Here is a 14,714-nt window from a genome sequence, read left to right on the forward strand (position 1 = left end):
AAAGGGAGATGGCAGAATCTGTGGATCACTTGCTTCCATTCCCTTCCTGGAGCTGTTGCTGGTTGGCCTAGGAAATCACCATCCTTCCACTTTAATCAGAAGTGGAGACCAGAGGCAGGGAGGGCTTCCTTGGTGGCTCAGTGGTAAAGAATTCACCTGCAGTGCAGGAGACGCAGAAGATGCAGGCTGGATCCTTGGGTCAGGAAGATTCCCCTGGAGGAGGAAATGTAACCCACTCCAGTATCCTTACCTGGGAAGTCCCATGGACAGAGGAGCCTGGCGGACTACAGTCCATGGGGTCACAAAGAGTCAGACACGGCTGAGTGGCTGAGCACGTACGCATGCAGGCCCGGAGACGGAGGGTCAGTGGCTCATCCACAGAGCTGGTCTGCACTCTGAGGCTCCATCATGTCAAGGCACTGTTTTTTGTCATGTGGAGAATTCCAAACAGACCGCCTGCTTTGCCAGGGAATCAGTAGTTGTCTGTGAAGTTGTTCATGTTATTTGATTGGAAAACAATAAAATGCAGATGTGATCAGTGGGTATAAGGTTAGACCAGTTCTCGGTCCAAGTTTTTCCATGAGAGTGCTCATGATGCCACAGGAATCCCACCTTGAGAGTCTGATGTAAGGCGTTAGCTCATTTGAAGTCTTACTCTCTGTCAGCACAGTCATGAATTTTGTGTTCTATTCCACCACCGTATATTTGGATTTAATAATCATAAAATATTTTTCTTTGAGTCTATTAAGTACTCAAGGAAGATATTTCTCTTATGAATTTGAGTAGCTCAATTTGAAAATTCAGAATTCATTTAGATCGCAACCAACCATTTACATCTCATTTAGAGTTGAGCTGAGGTTGTGTACGTTAGAGGTCTTAGAGAGAAAGGAATAAAGGAATGCTGGAATACATATATCCATATAGCCTTATCCTGCTCTATGGATAGCTTCTTTACCATAAGATAGCTCAGAATCAGAGTCCCTTGAAAGCATCAATTTATTCATCCTTTCTCATGAAGACTGAAAATGTCCTGTGTCAATGATGCAATCTGGATATTGTTGACTTATAAAGAAGTCATGGTGGGGGTTATGGGTGCAACATGGACGATGAGGTAATGAGACCCATCAGAGACTCCAAGCTCAATCTAGGAATGAATAGGACCCACCTCATGCTATTTAGAGCAGAGTCAACATTGGTTTTGCTGTGAGTGAGGAAAAACCTGTTCAGATTGCAGGCTTTTGTGACTCATGGATTTATTTAGCCAACAGGCAATTTCTGTTTACCTGTCAAGCAGAATATAAATATAAGCAATTGTTAGGAGAATTACTGTTTTTGAGTTCCAAATTAAAATGATCTGAAATGCAATTAGTAGTATAGACAAGCCTATTTCTCCCTTTTATGAGAAGGAAATTGGTCAGAGATGGGTATAGCGGAGTTGATAGAGTTACAGTGCACAGTGAATTGAATTACCCATGCGAAGCAAATGAGTGGCTTTATTTTAGTTTTATTTCCCTAATATAATCTGTTTTCATTAATGAGAGTCCTCTGCACTCATATCTGACATATCATATATGCAGGAACCAGGGTTTTGCATTGATATCTCTTGTATTTGCTCAAGGCCCTGTGAAGATACAGAGCACCAGGCCTGAAGTTTATTTTATTCCTCTGGGTTAGTTCCCGTACGTCATAGGATCTATTGTGTGTGTACTTTAATGATTAGCCATAAATATTAACCATGTGCGCGTGGGTCAGAGAATGTATTACAATTTAACAAAAACGAACCACCTAAAGTTGCATCAGCCTATTTTAAAATTTTAAGTATGTTGCATGGAAATTTGGAGGAAATTTAAGTGATGGTGAAAAAAATGGGTTTTATATTGAACACCTTAATGTGTCCTAAAGGAGTAGATTCAGGAAAATTAAGTTCATAAAAAGTTGGTTTTCAACTTGAACGTGTTTATTAACTTCATTGATTTTTAATTCAAGATTTTTTTATTGCATTAAAAAAGCAATGAGTCTAAACCAGAGGCACTGAGGATTTTTAATGAAATTAATTTTTGAAAGTAAGGTGTTTTGTTTCTTGAAATTCTGCAGAGCTTGTCTGCCAAACTGCACATATTCTGGCAAGATGGGAGAGGCTGTCGACTCAGGTACAGAATCAGTCTCTCTGAGATGAATCCCAACAGGAATGTACCTTAGCTTTGGCCATATGGTTAGTGTCTGTTTATGGCCACAGAGACACTTTTTGGCCAACTGCATATTTTGGAATTGAATGAACTGTCAAGATAACCCCCCTTTAAGTGAGAAAGACTGGCCTTTGTTCATTCTGGAAAAATTCTTACCCTCTGGAGAATGCCTGTTCTGTGCTTTAAATGGGTAAGCCGTTTCCTGAAAATCAACAAACATTCTGAGAATCGTTCGGCTCACCTGGGTGCCGTTTAGAAACATGCTCTAGGGATTATTCTAGTGCAGTTTGTTTTTCAAACTCGAGTGCTCATCAGAACTACCTGGTGGGCTTATTAAACTTACAGATTACTGGGCCCAACCTGAGTTTCTGATTCAGTAGGTTTGGGATGACACCCAGAATTCACATCCTAACAGATTTCTCGATGTTCCTTTCGTGCCTAGCCCAGGTGTGATTCTTTGAGAGCCTCTGTGATTCGGGGCTGAACATGCTCTTAGTGATGGACAGGGAGGCCTGGTGTACTGCGGTCCATGGGGTCGCAAAGAGTCGGACACGACTGAGCGACTGAACTGAACTGAACTGATGTTCTTCGTGCTTCTGCAGTCAATAACTAGACCATTATTAGGAACATATTTGTGGTCTAAGTTTCTGACAGTCTTTTTCTAATAAAACCGCCAGGGCTGTAAATGTACCAAAAGGAGGAATAAATAGAGAAAGGTACATCTTTTCATGAAAGGATGGCCTTATCAATCCAGCCATGTAGTTTAGAGCATCAGTCCATCTCCACTGAGAGGAGGGCTGAGTATAATCTGCATGAAGGCAAGAACTATGTTCATTTTAGATATTCATCTCTTCCCTAGAACATAAAACAGAACGATGACCGGGACATGGTGGACATTTAGATAGCTACTGGATAAAGAAGTTAAATGCTTACAATGACATTAGCGGTTCCATTTTTCATGCATGGATTTGATTTTAGTTTTAGTGAGCCAGAACATGACATATAGCATGATGCAAGTATAAGAAATCATCCCAAATGCTGTGGCTTACGTAAGATCCAGGTTCCCATTTCTGCTGGTCAGTCAGGATACGGCTGGTCTGCCCTGGGCTCAGCTGGGAGGTTCTGCATTGTGTTCCCTGATCCCTGAGCTTAATTCCAAACCAGGGGTTGGATTCAAGTCTCTCCTGAGTGTGTTAGTTGTGGAGGCCAAGTTGAAGGGGCTACAACTACCCAGGCTGTGTTCTTAGAGGGTGGGCCACCTGGGTGCGAGAGGTCGGCCAGGTTATGGAAACACCTTGAAGGTCTCTGCCTGCATCGGGTCCATTCACAGTCCGTTGGCCAGAACAAGCCATAGGGTCCTGCTGAAAGTAGAGCTCCAAAGGCGTCCGGGGTCGGTGGATGTTTTCCGAACAACATTCCAGTCCATCATAGTTGTGAGTATGGAAGCAACGGCTTACCCTGAAGAGGAATCATCAGAACGCAGAAACCCGTGGCTTGGAAATGCTGTCATGCATCCAGCTGTGTTGTGGCCCGGGAAGGGGCCGATGTTGCCGGGACAGCCCCATCGCACACTTGAAAGGCTGGTGTGTCTTCTGGTGCATGTGCCATTAGCCAAGGCTTGTCTGTTTTTCTTTTCACTCAGACCTCATTCCTTTCTTTTTTAATGGGTGACACTTGTGTGATTTATTTATTTTTCTAAATGCTGGCTAGCCTTTATTGCCTGTTCCTTTTTCTGAACTTTCTGTTTTGTGTTGGAGTATGGCAGATTAACAAGACTGTGATCGTTGGAGACTCAGCATACACATACACGTGTCCATTCTCCCCTGAACTCCCCTCCCATCCAGGCTGCCACCTAACTGAGCAGAGCTCCCCGTGCTGCACCATAAGACCTCGCTTATGTCTAATGACTTTTTCTTGATGCTATTCCAGACAATGCCTAAACGCAAGGGTACGGTCTTAACTCTGGCAGCGTCCGAGGCAGGGTAAGATGGACAGGACAGGGGCGTTAAAGGGGCTTCTGCAGATTCAGATTCGACCAAATGGACGTCCAGGAGGCAGGTGGCCCTGCCCGATCCCTGGTCAGCCTCAGGGATGGCTTCTGGCCCTGACTCCATAAGGCATCTCATTGTCACTCCTCACCGATCAGAGGAAGCCCCCTCCTGTCCCCCTTGGTGTCTGGAAGGCAGCTGCCAGGGTGCTCGAAACACACAGTGCCTGCACCTGAACGCCAGTTCCCTGGGCTTCACTCACCTTCTTGTGCTATTTCTGTCTCATAGACTGCATCAGCCTCACACCTCTGCGTCCCTATAATTTAGCTCTGTAACACATTTAAGGGCTACATCATGTTCCCTCCCATTCCTTAGGTATCCATGCTTAGTTGCTCAGTCGGGCCTGATTCTTTGTGACTCCATGGACTGTAACCCGCCAGGCTCCTCCGTCCATGGGATTATCCAGCCAAGCATACTGGAATGGGTTGCCATACCCTCCTTCAAGGGATCTTCCTGACCCAGGGATTGAGCTCGTGTCTCTATGTCTCCTGCATTGGCAGGTGGCTTCTTTACCAGTAGCACCACCTGGGAAGTCCAAGTGAATAATGGTGATTGTGAGCATTAAAGGATTTAATGTGTGCAAAGCACTTAGCCAAGAACTTAAGATATGGGAAACCCCCAGTAGATGGTTTTCCATATGCTGCAGTTCTGCTGGCCTGCAGTTGAATGGAATTTACATGGTAGGATGAATGAATCAGCAGTAGCTCTGTTTTCTACTCTCTGAAGGAGACTCGGTATTTGAATGATCCTGTTTCTATCTCTTCTTTTCTATTCCATTGCTCCTTTCCAGTGAAAACCTAAGAATCCCTTTGGGTGACATGATGAAGAATAACCCTCAGTGAGGGTCTGAGCCCTGTCCTTTCAAGCCAGTTTCACATTTCCCATTAGAGCCAAACCCAGACTTGGTCCTTCGAAATGCCAGCCATCGGTCACAAGAGAGAGCAGATAAAAGCTTTTTCTCCTTCCAGAACCCAACCATCACCTCTGTTGGTTTAAAAAGGGAAGCACTGAGTTGCAGAGGCTCGTTAATGTCACTTTAACATTAAAGGGAAGCCGATTCAACTTAATTCACTGGACCCGGGGAAGTGCGTGGTTTGAAAGGCAAGGAGCTGTGGGCGCATTCCAGAGCAGAAGTCTCCTTCCTTTTAATCTAATGGTGCAAGGTGTATGAATGAAGACGTTTTAGACGACGACACGGCTGCTCTCCAGCGATCGCCAGGGACAGACAGAAACAATGGGCTGTCTTCTGGATCCCATGCTCTAAAAATCTGAGGAGCCTTGGGAAGCATGGTGGAGCTCTCACTGAAGCATCAGAAAATGGGAACAGAGGTTGGTGCCCCCTCTAGGGGCTAATGTGATTATTTAGATACTTTCTGAGGCAGCGTTGCTAGTGAAAAGCAAATTCTTATAAGTATTCAGAGCACAGCAAGGAATTTTTAAAGAAAAAAAAAAAAGCAGTTTACTGATATTGATCCAGAGCAGGGACCACAGAGGAGCAGAAAGAGGATGGGAAGATAGGAGGGATGGGAGGAAAGAAGTAGACCATGGCACAGTGTCCATGGGTGGAGGTGACAGAAGCGAGTGGACCCCTAAAGGACCCCTAAAGGAAGGGAGGGTGGGCTCCCACAGCCCCACCAGGCTTAGTTGAATCAGTGATTGTTTTACTTACTTGGTGTTGTTTTACTTTACTACTTGGTGATCAGCTTCACCACATGTATTAGTGACCAAGTCCACATGAGCAGGCGCTGCCTGGGGCAGAGAGTTGTATGTATATTTCAGACTGTATGAGAAAACCAAGCAAACGCAGAGTCAGTACTAAAATGCAGGGACATGTGCTGCTGGAAATTAACATTTAACTATATTAATTTCAGCATAAGCCTTTCGGTTGAAAGTGAAATGAAAGCGCTAGTCACTCAGTCGTGTCCGACTCTTTGTGACCCCATGGACTGTAGCCCGCCAGGCTTAAAATAAATGTTTTCCTTTAAAACATATTAATCTTGAAGTATCAATTCAAAAAGCTCAAGGTTAATTCAGTTTGTACTTTAACTTTGTGTTAAGGCCAGGAGTTGTTTTTGCTGTTGTTTAGTTGCTCAGTTGTGTCTGACTCTTTGCGACCCCATGGACTGTAGCCCACCAGGCTCTTCTGTCCGTGGGATTCCCCAGGCAAGAATACTGGGGTGGGTTGCCGTTTCCTTCTCCAGGGGATCTTCCTGACCCAGGGATCCAACCCAAGTCTCCTGCATCGCAGGCAGTTTCTTTACCACCGAGCCACCAGGGAAGCCCAAACCTAGTAGGTGTGGCCTTTTCTTTTCCTTGTGCTGGACTTTTCCTATTTGTAAAGTTTGGAAAGGGCATCTTACCATCTTACCATCCGGATCCCTCTCGGTAGTCATCTTGCAAAGAAATAATTGTTTTAAAGAGAGAGTACACGAGAGAATGGGTGCTCTGTATTTATGTAGTTGGTACTATATTTTCTTAAGCAACCAAAATACTTGTTTTATTTCTTTCCATTTGTATGAATACAATGTGATAATATTTAAAAATCACTGATGCCCAGTGTTTTAGGGAAGCCTTTCTGTCAGAGTGTGCCAAGTTGGCCATTTCATTTTCTGAAATATCAGTGTTTGGGAAAGAATAAAAACCTTTTAAGCAAGGTTCTGTCCTCCTCGTTCTCCTTCAACAGAAAGGGGAAGTAAACTATAGGACATAATTCTCTCCTAGAAATAAGAAAACCTCTTAAGTAATAAAAATCTTGCCTAGGTTGCTGGACTCAATACACGTTTGCTATTTTTACAATGCTTCGCTTGCGTATAGAACAGAAAGTTCCCTTTATTGTCACTAAAAAAATAACTACCCATCCTATTTTGCAGCATCTGCCTAATTCCAATGATTTACCATATTTGTTTTGTAAATTGGTTCCAGGGAAAGTAAACACACACTCCCACCTTTTAATAAACAAGGAAGAAATAATCATGAAACTAGATGGAAAAAATGGGTCGGTGATCAGAGTTTTAAGCCATAGTGAGGAATTAAAATTTTGATGTGAGGTAATCCACAGAACATTTTTGAAAATAGATTCCCATACTTAGCCAATGAGCAGGAATGGAAATTTTTTATAGACTGCGTAGCCAAGACGTTCAGTGTTGAGTGGAGGCCATTATTGACAAGTTTCCTTCTGCAGTGCTGCGCCTGTTTACACGCTCCCTGGGAAGTTTTGCTACCCTTCAGAATCTTTTTCCTTATTTAAAGGTTGGGGTTCTGAAAAGGTTATTGAAGGCAATAAGTGAATGAATTCATGGCATCATGAAGTGCCACTGAGACTTCATTCATCCTAAAATATTAGCCAGTTTCCTCTTTGCATTTGGGACTTCAGAGCTCTGACAGTCTATCCAAAGAGACCCTGCAATGTATGTATCAGTGTTTAAGGCAGACGTGGATATGTGAGTGCATACACGCTTGCCGACATGTGTGCACAGACTCACATTCAAAGTCTAGAACATGCTTTAGAATGAGTTGTATCCAGTGCGTAGGTGAAGGAAAGGTAGCCCAGTGCTTTTTAAGTTGGTTGATGGACCCTAGATCTCTTAGATGGCACCGAGGAGGCTTTGCAGGTTGTGGTGTTTCCTCATTAGTGTCCTGTCTCCTCACATCACACTGGCCTCTGCGCATCGCAACAGCTCCTTGCCCTCCATTTGTCCTGTTTACTTTTCAGATATACTTCTTTCGACACCAGTCTGTACTCAGCTCTTCCCCCAGTTGCTTATGGGCTTTATAGCTTTTTGCACTTTACAAATAACTGTACATTAAAATGGCTTATCATTTCATCTGAATCCTTTAGTTGAGATTTTTATTGTGTGCTGTTCAGTCACTAAGTCGTGTCTGACTCTTTGTGACCCCACGGACTGCAGTAAGCCAGGCTGCCCTGTCCTTCGTGGTGTCCTGGAGTTTGTTCAGACGCATGTCCATTGAGTTGGTGATGCCATCCAGCCATCCCATCCTGTCAATTTGGCCAAATTGTAATTTGAAGACCTACATGCTCGCTTGAAAATATAATTTCAAGTGTGAGAGACCCTGCGTGTCTTCCTTATTTCCCTTTCACTTTATCCTTGTTGATACACACACATCTATAAAGTATTGTGTGCAATAGATAAACTATTTCCGTATAAATATCTTGTATGAACTATATTGCCACAAGAAATATTCATCATGCTTCTCCTCACAATTCGTGTAAATATATACATGTACATTTCATAAATATATATGTATGTGTACTACATCAGTGGGACCCTCACAGCCTCTATATTTAGTGAGATGTCAGATCTAGATGCCACTGTGAGCAGCAGTGGGGGGCCTTTCCTTTCAAGTCGGTTTCGGAAAGCAGTTTCATGGATCTGAAGCACAGCTGGGCGGGGGAGGGGGGATGAAAGCAAGGTTTCCTATTTATCTGAATGTGATGACTCAAGGTTTAGCTGGATGGTTCTTCTAATTGTGGCCTCTGTCTTCAGAATGAAGTGGGGCAGGATGCTCTGGCACCCCCAGATCCGCGGGAGACACATCTGCCTTTTGGAGTGCGGGGGAGCCCCCAGCTGTCCAGTTACTGATTCTACTTGTTTTTATGGTTTCTGAAAGGGAAGCATGTTTTTGAACTATGTTAAGATGCACTTCTGTTTCTTAGTGGAAGGAAACCACAGTGGATTAAACAGAGGATAGCTGTGGTATACATTTTAATTAAAACAAGACTACTTGCTAGGTTGAGAGCTTGGGAGGGATCGGAAGGGGTCCTCTCCCAGCGGACTTCCAGTGTCTCCACCCAAGTTAAGGACACTGAGGGAGGTGTCCTGGGCCAGGCGTGGGTTGGAAAAGAATTTCCAGACAGGAGACAGAACAAGAGGGAAATACAGTTTATTAGAGTGGGAGACGCTGTTAGAACAGCGGGCCAGCTCAAGGGAGAACTGGTGTTCTACAGCGGTCCTTAGTCTACTTTTATACCCAGGGTATAAGAAGTGGGATAGGGGGTCTTGCAAGTCATTTGCTGATTGGATGAAGCATGTATACTGGGTGGGGGAAGAGTAGGGCAAATACCTCCTCCCTATGGGGTAGGAGGGGAGACAGGTTATACTGTTCCATTAATAGTTACAACACGGGGGAGGGAAGGACGATGAGGGTCTGCTTTTTCCATTCCTGCATTCCAAGACCCTCCTTGGTTTTATCTGCTCTTTCCTCCTTGGGTCACCACAGGAGGCAGCAGTTTTTTAGGACAAGGGATGGCAAGGTCTCTTTCCCTCTGGGATTTCTGCGCTTGGACAGTGGTACCAGGAGGTGGCCTTGGACTCAGTCTCAACAAGCGCTGGCAGCCTGCTGTAGGGGCCGCAGTGTGGCCCAGGCCTGGGCATTTTCTCAAGTGGTCATGGAAACGTGGTGGAGTGGGAGTCCCGCTGGAAGGTGAAGATACCCACATCTAGGTGGAGTGGGTGGACCTGGGAAGCGCCGGGGCAGGTGCAAACTGGTCTGGAGTGTGGGGTCCTAGTCCGCTCAGGACAGGACGATCCATCCCAGGCCAAGGGCTGCCAACAAGGGGGAGAGGGCTGCGCGTGGAGGATCGGGGGTGCGGTGGGTGGGGGGGGCGGGGACGAGACCAGCAGGGAGAGCCCTAGATCCTCAAGCAGGACGATGGCGCGCACTCCAGCAGGACAGGAGGGAGGAATCCACCCCGAAAGGCGGGGGCAAACCAGATGCCAGCCTGCGGTCTGAGCTGGAGCCCAGCGCCCAGGCGCAGTGGGTGTCTTTCCACACAGGGGCGCTGGAGCACGTTTTACTGCAGAGGAAGAGCTCATGTGCACCCAGACCCGAGCGCCCCATTAGGTGTCGCCCCCCCAACACACACCCCGGGCTCCCCACTTCCTCTCCGTGCAGGGGTTGGGGGCGGGCGCGGAGCAGGCTTCGGAAAAGTTGCAGGCATCACCAAATGCTTTAGCCTCCGTTGAGGCTTACACGCTTATCGAAAACGAAAATGAAGTTCGCGATACACACAAGTAAGTGGGGTGTGCCGGGAGGAGCGCTGGATTGAGTCGCTCGGAAGGCACCCCCCCACCGCACCCGGGTCGGCCCTGGCCTGCCTTCTGTGACCTTTTCCTTCTCTTCTTCTTGAGACCTGTTTTTGGAGCAGAGCTTGGTTTGGGAAGGAAGGGGGCTCATCGGAGGCCGCGACCCCGACCCCCCTCCCTTGCAGCCCTGCAGTTTGCTCTCCATCAACCCCCGTGCGCACCCCCCGACCCTCAGGGGTCTCGGCTATTGCCGGTTCACGTTAGGCAGGGAAAGCTGCAAGGGAAACACGAAGGGAAGCGCCCCGCAGGGCGCCGGGGTTGCAGCAGCCATTGATACTAGCGCGTGGACGCGGAGCACAGCCCCGCGCGGAACCGAGGACCTGCGTCTGGGGGTGCCGCCCCCTGCCTCCGTGCCCCCCACGCCCCCTCCCCGTCGCGGGCCTCTTCCCTCGCTGCGCTCTCCCGGAAGACGGCGGGGTGCGCTCTCCCGGTGGCCCGGAGCCCCCCAGCGCGCCCCCGCACCCACGAGCTGCACGGCTCCGCGGCCTCCTCGCGGCCAGCCCCGGGCCGCCCGGGCGCCGTTCCCGGGGGTGAAGGGCCGCGTGGGGAGAAGGCGGGGAGGAGGAGCTGCGCGGGGACCCGGGGCGGGGGGAGCGCGGAGATGCGCTCCGGATGCTCGCCGGGCTCTAGGTGGTGCCAAATTCCGGGGCCTAGGCATTTTCCCTCCCTTTCTGGTTTTCTGTTGTTTTTCTTCCCTTCAATGGCTTTGATTAGGCCGTACGCGACCGTGGCGAGGAGTTGAAAACAGAAAAGCAAAGGGAAAGAGAACACACCGCCAGACCCCGGCTCGGCAGAGCCGCCGGGGAGGGGGCGGAGGAGGCTGAGCCAGGCGGTCGCTCGGCGGCGACTCGAGAGTGGCGCGCGGGAGGAGCGGCGCGCTGCCGCCGTCCTTTCCTCCGCCTCCTCCTCCTCCTCCTCTTCTTCTTCCCCTTTTCCCCCCGGAGGGCGTGGGGAGCGGGAGCCCGAGAGCGAGAAAGCCGATATAGAAACGCCCCAAAGACAGCCGGCGAGAGCGCGCGGAGACCGATGGCTTCGCTGTACCAGAGGTTCACGGGCAAGATCAACACCTCGCGGTCCTTCCCGGCGCCCCCGGAGGCGAGCCGCCTCCTGGGCGGCCAGGGGCCCGAGGAGGACGGCGCGGGGCCCAAGCCCCTTGGAGCCCAGGCGCCCGCGGCGGCGCCCCGGGAGCGCGGCGGCGGTGGCGCGGGTGGCCGGCCCCGGTTCCAGTACCAGGCACGGAGCGACTGTGACGACGAGGACGTAAGAGCATCTTGGCGGGGGGGATGGTTGGGGGGAGACGCGGGGCTCCAGGCGAGCCGGGGGGAGACGCACCCGCGCCGCGCCTGCGAGGGTCTCGGGGCGCCATCCCCTCCCCCACTCCTCCCGGAAGCGCGCCCACAAATCCACTCCTTGCGCGGATCTCGGTCACCGCCGTCCTGGAGCGGGTCCCGGTCTGCGGCGGCGGCGGGCCAGGAGTTGGTGGCTTTGAGGGCAGCGCTGGCGGAGCTGCGCTGCTGGGGTGTGGAATTGGCTGAGGGTTCACGGCGGCCCTGGGGACGCTTGCTGTTAGCCGCACGCTGCTATGGATCCTAAGGAGAGAATTCGATCTGTGTGTGCTTACCAGTTGGTTTCTCTGTTCTTTCTTTCTGTTTTCTTTTGTCTGCTTTAAGACTCAAGGAAGAGACTGTCCCAGGCTCCTTTTCGCCCCCTCCCACCTGTCACTGGAGTCCTTACCGCCCAGGCTGCCACTTCTCCACTCTCCACCCCCTCCCCTAATTCCCCCCGCCCCGCACTGGTGGTGGGGCTGGTGGTGATCCTCTTTCCTGAACCATAAAATAAAAGCGCTTGCCTCCGAGGCCCAGCCCTCTGTCCCAGGCCCAGCACAGTTTTCGCTGGTGGGAGTCAGGCCCTGCCTGTCCCCACACCTAGTCTTGGACTAGCCACGACCTTGGACTGTGTTAGTGGGAAAACTTCTCCGGGAGCACGTTTTCTACTCTGCTCCGGGCTGGTAGCTGGGGGTTTCAAAGGTTTGATTTGCATATCACCTTAGTAACCGATGACTCAGGCAGGACACCCGCAGGCTGCGCGAGATGGATGAGTTCAACCACCTCTATTGATCTCTTCCAGCTATTCAGAGGGCAAGGGAGGGCCAAGGGATGCTTCTGATACCTTGTGTTCCCAGAAAGAAAAAAAAAAAAAACAGAGAAAAAATCCCAGACAAGGTCTCAGACAGGCAGACAGGACTGGCTCAACTGGTCCAGCCCCCTCTGGGTATGTTAGGTCCAAGAGTTTACTGTGTGTAGCTTTGAGTGTCCCCCCCGCCCCGTCGGGGTGGGGGTACCTGGATGCAAGTCCTCTCACAAGCCTCGCAGATGGCCTCCCCTGACAGACCCAGGGCAGTTCCTGCCTCTGCCCTGAGCAGGAGGCTGTGGTCATTCAACCTGTCCTGCCTTGCGTCACTGGTTGTTTTGTTTTGTGAATGGAGGATCTGGAGACATGGCAAAAGTTTGTAGGAGACGTGGTTACACACACACACACACACACACACACACACACACACACACACACACACCCTGTATTAGAGCTTGCATGAGATTTACTTATTTTTGTTTATTTCCAGACACCCGCCCCTCCCTGGTTACACAAAGACCTGTCAGAGAGATGGCCATCACTCCAGTGGGTCAGGTCCTAAGGGAAATGCATGGATTCTCAGATACGAGGAACCAGAATCTCTGAGGAGGGATTTCATTGGGGCAGTTGAAAAATTATGGAGGATTAAACTCCAGAGATCTTGGGGAAGACCACCGAGCTGCAATGCAGACACAAATGATGCACTTTTTGCCTTAAATCTTTTGACTTAAAACTGTTGGAATTTGTTATGCTTGAAGTGAGAACCATGAGCAATTTCCTCCTAACAGGCTCTAGGTGTCGCTCGGGGAATGGAGAGGGGAGAGTTTCCGAATTTTGTTGTAGATGGTCTCCGCCCATTTCCCCCTCAGCTTTGAGCATGTATTCCTCCTTTCAATTTGACATATGTCTAGAACTGTTCCTCAGATAAGCAAAAGGGTTGCACTGAGGAGCAAATTATTAATTTAACATTTGCAAATAATTTCTGCTGAGATGACTCTGGAGAGTATAACTACTTTAAATTCATGAACTCCTGATATTAATGTTTTTTATTTCATGGAAAATGAAAAAAAGGGTGTGTGTATGTCTGTGTGTGTAAATGTAGGTATAAATGTAGTATATGCAGTATCCTTCTGAAATATATATATATCATGTTTAAAATGTATTATTAAAAAATAACACATGACTAAATGTAGCATCAATTTCTTGAAAATTTTTATGTGCTTTTCTCAGAAAAAAATATTCAGGATTGGAAAAATTATGTCTAAAAATATACTACGTAGGTGTACACATTAAACAGATTCTTTTCGTTTCAGTCACAGGGAATGCCATTTGCTATGAGTTAGTACGAGTTAAAGAAAGTAGGTACAAAAACTACTTTTCTGATATCAGCCCTTGTTAAGATGAAAGAATCTTGAGTAATCACCCTGTGACCTACATTTAACCCTTAAGAGGTACAACTGATTAGGAAAACGTTGCATATTTTTCTGTGTACCTTGGGCATCCCCAGGGCATGCTGGTTGCTGCCCAGCATTCTGAAGCATCCTGTCTATTAGCACCCAGGAAATCTTCAGCACCTTCGTCTGGAGTCCCAGCACTAAGGCTGCTGGTGTCATTGCTCTTTGTGGCTTGTCTGTGCCGTGGAACAGAACAGCCTTCCCACCTTGGTCACTCACATGATGGTAAACAGCATTACCGTTAAAATCCAACGAGCTTTCTGTCTCATTGTCCTGCCATCTAGAAATGAGGAAATAAAATGTAGTTCTTGATCTGTGTCTGTGTGTATGCACACGTGTCTGAATGGGACTGAGAATGGACAGTTCTTTACAAAATAACGTTGAAGGTAGTTACCGGGTCTGGAAGAGAGAAGTCAAACGCTGCAATTGCATGGTTAGTGACTAGGAGTGCATTGCCTGTCTGCACCAACTACATGTAGGGACCTCTCCGCTGTGTAAAATTCTGTTTAGGGTGGGCCAGTTTTAAGGTGTGAAGTTTAACTTTGAAGAAGAAAGCAAGCCAGAGTGCTTTTCTACCAGAGTTTCCTCATCAGTCTTATATTTATTTAAAGTCAACGACTCGGGAGACCCCTCTGAGGAATCAATAGCTATTTTGATTTAAAATTCATTGCATAGGCTAAAAATAAGTTGCCTCTTAAAGGGATTGTTGCTGGAAGTGACTTTTAATGGAGTTTAGTAACTTCTGGTAGGAATTAACTTCAGTTAATTTAAAAATACTGAACCTTGTTGCGC

The 14,714-nt window shown here is 48.2% G+C and overlaps 1 protein-coding gene across 5 annotated transcripts in view; it reads left to right on the top strand.

Moving 5' to 3' along the window:
• The window catches only part of DPP6 (dipeptidyl peptidase like 6), a 1,059,086-nt gene that overhangs the window by 254,772 nt on the left and 789,600 nt on the right, over positions 1-14,714 (top strand). For 2 of the 5 annotated variants that reach the window (XR_006268646.1, XM_043463955.1), the window contains exon 1: positions 10,959-11,598. The exons of 2 other annotated variants lie outside the window; for them this stretch is intronic. Coding sequence is in view for 2 of the 3 variants with exons in the window: in XM_043463955.1 (XP_043319890.1) it covers positions 11,365-11,598 (234 nt within the window). In the remaining variant the exon portion in view is untranslated. Of the gene's footprint in view, positions 1-10,958; positions 11,599-14,714 lie in introns of those variants that run through there. One more of the 5 variants, XM_043463956.1, reaches the window with a different exon arrangement.

Source organism: Cervus canadensis, chromosome 3 (genome assembly GCF_019320065.1).
Source record: "Cervus canadensis isolate Bull #8, Minnesota chromosome 3, ASM1932006v1, whole genome shotgun sequence".
Taxonomy (NCBI): Eukaryota; Metazoa; Chordata; class Mammalia; order Artiodactyla; family Cervidae; genus Cervus; species Cervus canadensis.